Below are 5,000 nucleotides of genomic sequence, written 5' to 3'. Positions count from 1 at the left end.
ATTCCAATTATTAATGATTGACTAACGCTTTCATAAGATTTTGAAATATATATTATTACAGTATCAGTATCCAATAGCATAGCGATGCGTTCTTTCGATAAACTTACACCATAGGGCGTATGTGTGTGTGTGTTTGTGTGTGTGTGTGTTCCTTTAAAGAATACTAGCATTTCTCTGTCCTTCTCCTTCTCCTTTCCATTCTCTTTCCCTTTCATTCTCTGATGTTTATATATATATATATATATATATATATATATATATATATATATATATATATATATATATATATATATCCACAAGTTTCCTTGTCTGTTTATCTTTTATCTTTCAGTTTAATGGACTTATCCATTGTAAATTCTGCGTTCATGTTTTGTTGGTCATTTCTTATTCAGTGAACGGCTCAAAAGATGTTCGTCTCAGGGTCTCATGATTTTTTTTTTTTTTTTTTTTTTCAAATATTCCTACATCACAAGGATAGATGAGTTGAATTAATTAATTCGTCTTTTATCTGTTGAAATTCGGTATGTATATGTGTCCGTGTCTGTCTGAGCGTGTGTATCTATATATATCTTTAAATATATATATATATATACATATATATACATATACAAAAATAACACACACATATATGTGTGTAAGTGTGTGTGTGTGTGCAATTCATCTATGTATATATAGAAAGAACAGGAGAGAAAAGGAGAGAGTGCGAGACAGAGAGAAGGGGGGATAGATTTAATAATTTTGGATAGTTTAGAGGGTAACATTCATTTCAGATAGATTTCTGAACAAGTTGACAAAAATATAGAAAAAAAAGAATCATATAGTTCTGTGTATGGCAAATTGGTGTTATTTTCACAATATCCAGTTCGAAATAATGTTCGTGAATCTTCTTCTTCTTCTTCTTCTACTGGCTTTTCCCAATTTACTCGGGGTCGCCGGCACGGATCCGCCTCCTCCATGTCGTCCTCCATAATGCATCGCTCTCTGTCACCCCTTTCGCTATCTTGTCCTCTTTCACGCAATCCTCCCACCTTCTTTTGGGCCTTCCCCTCTTCCTCCTCCCAACAGTCATCCGTCTAACCCTCTTCCCTACATAATCGCCATTTCTTCTCACTACGTGTCCCAGCCACCTCAATCTGCTTTCTCTCAACTTTTCCGATATTACTGCAACTTTCAATCTTTCTCTAATGTCCTCATTTCTTACTTTATCCAACTTTGTGAACCCCAGTGACCACCTCAGCATCTTCATTTCGGCTACCTGTATTTTCTTCTCCTGTGCTTTCGTCACAGCCAGCGCCTCCATGCCATAGATCATTGCTGGTCTTACTATGGTCTTGTACATTTTTCCTTTCACCACATCTGACACTTTTCTATCGCACATCACCCCTGTTACTTTCTTCCACGCACCCCAACCTGCTTGTATGCGTTTTGTGACTTCCCTGTCCGAACCTCCATCTTCCTGCACTGTGGAGCCAAGGTACTTAAACTCTTTTACCTGGTTCACGTCCTCACCCTGTATCTTTACCGGTGTTACATCCTCATCATCATCCTCTACGTCCTCTTCTCCTACCTTCATCTTCAAATACTCGGTCTTCTGTCTACTGACTCTCATTCCTCTGGTCTCCATTGCATTCCTCCAAAGCTCTAATCTCAGCTCTACCTCCTCCTTCGTCTTCCCGCACACCACTACATCGTCCGCAAACAGCATATCCCATAGGGGCTTCCCTCTGGACTACCTCCGTCATGCAATCCATAATCACTGCAAACAAGAATGGGCTAAGTGCTGACCCTTGATGCAGCCCCACCGTTACCTCAAACTCCTCCGTATCACCCGCCGCGCACCTCACCACAGTCTTACTGCTCTCATACATATCTTGTATCAACCTGATGTATTTCTCTTCCACCCCCTCAGTCTCAAACAATTCCATACCTCTTGTCTCGGTACCCGATCGTAAGCTTTCTCTAGATCAATGAAGATACAATGTAGTTCTTCTTGCCCCTCCCTGTGCTTCTCCATTATCTGCCTGAGCGCAAAAATTGCGTCAGTTGTGCTTCTATTTGACATAAACCCAAACTGTTGGTCAGACACCTCCACTCTACTCCTCAATCTCTTGTCTATGATCCTTTCCCACATCTTTAGGGTATGTGAGGTTAGTTTGATGCCCCGGTAGTTTCCACAATCCTGTATGTCCCCTTTGTTCTTGAAAATGGGTATGAGAGTACTATCTCTCCATTCATCTGGCATATGCTCCGTCTCCCAGATGTTTCTGAATACCTCTGTTAGCCACCTCACTGCTGTTCTGCCCATAGCCTTCCATGCTTCGACTGGTATATCATCCGGTCCCACCGCTTTACCATTCTTCATCCTTTTTATTGCTGTTGTCACTTCCATTTCTCCAACCTCCTCTATCTCTCCTTCTTCTGCAGCTTCAATCACTAGTTCTACTCTTGGGTTCTCTACATTCATCAATTGTTGGTAGTACTCCTTCCACCTTTCTTTTATCTGTTTGCCGTCTGTCAACACTAGTCCTTCACCGTCTTTTATCCTCTTAGCTTGGTATACATCTTGCGCCTCCTTATGTTTCTGCTTGGCTATCCTGATAGCTTTCCTTTGCCCATCTTGCCCGTCTAGGCTACTATACAACTCCTCGTACGCTTTGCTTTTGGCTTTTGCCACTTCTCTTTTCGCTTTCTTATTTGCCTCTTTAAAGGCTACAATAGTTTCCTCACATCTATTTATATCTCTCTTTCTTCTTTTCTCGCTTGTCCCTGATCGCATCCTGCACCTCGGTGTTCCACCACCACGTCTCTTCTTTCTTCCCTTTCCTGCCTGAAGTACGCCCTAGGACCTCGACAGCCGTTTCCCGAACTACCCCACTCAATGTGCTCCACTCTTTCCGCTCCTCCATATCCAATTTCCTCTCCACCTCCTGGACAAATTTATTTCGATGTTCCTCTTCGTTTAACTTCCACCAGCGCATTTTCTTTGTTCCACATTCGCTTCTTTTAATCTGTTGTTTCATCTTTACCTTGCAGACTACCAGTTTGTGCTGTTTAGCCACCGCTTCTTTTGGCAGGACATAGCAATCCTGTATTGTCTTCAGTTCCCTTCTCTTGCACATGATGTAGTCCACCTGTGTACTTTGTCCCCCGCTAGTATAAGTTGCTCGTCGGGTCAATCTCTTTTGGAAGTAGGTGTTAACTACTGCCATGCTTTTTGCTGTTGCAAAGTCCACAATTTTGTCTCCTCCTTCGTTCCGTATTCCGACACCGTACTTTCCCGTAACCTCTGTGTCCAAGCTCCCTTCCCCGACATGCCCGCTGAAGTCACCTGCTACCCACGTCACCTCTGCATCTGGTATCTTCAGCATCACATCCCCAAGCTGTTCCCAGAAGTCGTCTTTCTCTTCATCTGTACACCCCACTTGAGGAGCGTAGATGCAAACCACATTCATAGTGGTTTCTGCCACCTCGATCTTGACCCATATTATGTTCGTGAATCTTATCTTTTAAATATGGAGATTATAAACTCTGAGAACACAGTGCCGAAGATACTACAATGCTGCTCCATCAACCTCTCTAAACAGAAGCCCTTCCTGTTGTCTGTTGTCTCATTCATTATTCAGTAAAGGGGTTTGTAAAGAGTTTACCTATAAGTCATTTATGCAAGTCATACGCACACATATGCGCACGCGTGTGTGTTTTCTATATCACATGTACTATGCAGTAACAAACATAAATCAAAGGAGGCGAAAAAGTACGGAATATATTCAAGTGAAATCAAAAGCTGTGTATCAAATTCAAGATGATGTTACCCAAAATGGGATGGAAAATGTAATTGGTAAGAAAAGACAAAAGATAATCATCTGAAGTGAGTTATAATGTGGTATCAAAGGGCATTTGACTATGTACCAAGGACATTTCTGTTAGAATGAAATAGAAACTGGGTTACCTCAGAAAAAAAAAATGTAATTAAAGATACATATTCTATCTGCAGATCTCATTTTTGTTTCATAGTGTATCAGTGTTATAAAAAAATAAATATCCAGTAAATACATTTCATTTATTTTGATATCGAGAAACAGTGTTGAATAAAGTGAAATCATTTCATAAATTCAACTGAATAACAACTTACCCTTACCATTCAAATAAAATTCGATTAAAATAAACTTGTTATTTGATTGGTAATAACCACGTATCACTCATGGTAGTCTATTTGATTAGGGCGTTGTGTACAAGCCAGAGGGCTGGCTAACAAAAGATGAACTGCCTCCAGAGGTGCTGTGACCATCAAATGAGCCAAACGAAATTCCTGACCCGATCACCTGACCGCCGGAGGACCCAGAAGAAAACGACTGACCACCAAAAGAGCTAGACTGACCTGACGAGATCACAGTCTGCCCACCACCGGAAATAGACTGTCCTGCGGAGCCAATCTCTCGTCCTGCACCTTGGCTTGCTGTCTGAAGAGCCGTTTGGAGGTCCACACCGCTTGGAAGGGTCGGGTTCTCTCCTTCTGCGTAGTTCACGAAGTAAACCTCAGGAGTTGCAGAACCAGACGAGGGTACCTCAATCACCCTCTGGTCTTGACTGCTCTGTTTGTTGAGGACGTACACCACGTTGTTCTGTCTGGGTGGAGGAATGACAACGGGCTGTGGCCCAAGTCCACCTTCAGGTGTACGGATCAACAGAATGTTGGTCTCGACTCGAGGTTCGGGGATGTTCACAGGACCACTTGTCTGCACGTTGGCAGGGACGTCGTAGACAAACACGCGACGGTTCACTCGAGGCGTCACGCATCTTCCATCTACATGGCGCACTTGTCCACCTCCGCAAGGACCCTGACTTGTTGCCCCCGAGGATCCAAAGCCAAAGCTTGATCCTGAAGAAGATCCAGAGCCAAAGCTAGACCCTGAAGAAAATCCAGAGCCAAAGCTTGATCCAGATGATCCAAATCCAAAGCTTGATCCCGAAGAGCCTCCATGGCTGAAGCTCGTTCCAGA

General features: G+C 42.7%; 1 protein-coding gene across 1 annotated transcript in view; it reads right to left on the bottom strand.

Moving 5' to 3' along the window:
* Positions 1 to 4,041: 4,041 nt before the first annotated feature.
* LOC122242333 (uncharacterized) overlaps positions 4,042 to 5,000 on the bottom strand; it is a 1,520-nt gene continuing 561 nt past the window's right edge. The window contains exon 2 of the mRNA XM_042999626.2: positions 4,042 to 5,000. This exon is cut by the window's right edge and continues 168 nt beyond it. Coding sequence (XP_042855560.2) covers positions 4,218 to 5,000 — 783 coding nt within the window. The 3' untranslated portion in view covers positions 4,042 to 4,217.

The sequence above is a fragment of the Penaeus japonicus genome, unplaced genomic scaffold, assembly GCF_977035675.1.
Source record: "Penaeus japonicus unplaced genomic scaffold, GWHDUDI00000001_assembly GWHDUDI00000027, whole genome shotgun sequence".
Lineage (NCBI taxonomy): Eukaryota > Metazoa > Arthropoda > Malacostraca > Decapoda > Penaeidae > Penaeus > Penaeus japonicus.
The sequence above is the reverse complement of the archived record's forward strand: the minus strand, read 5'-3'. Positions and strand labels throughout refer to the sequence as shown.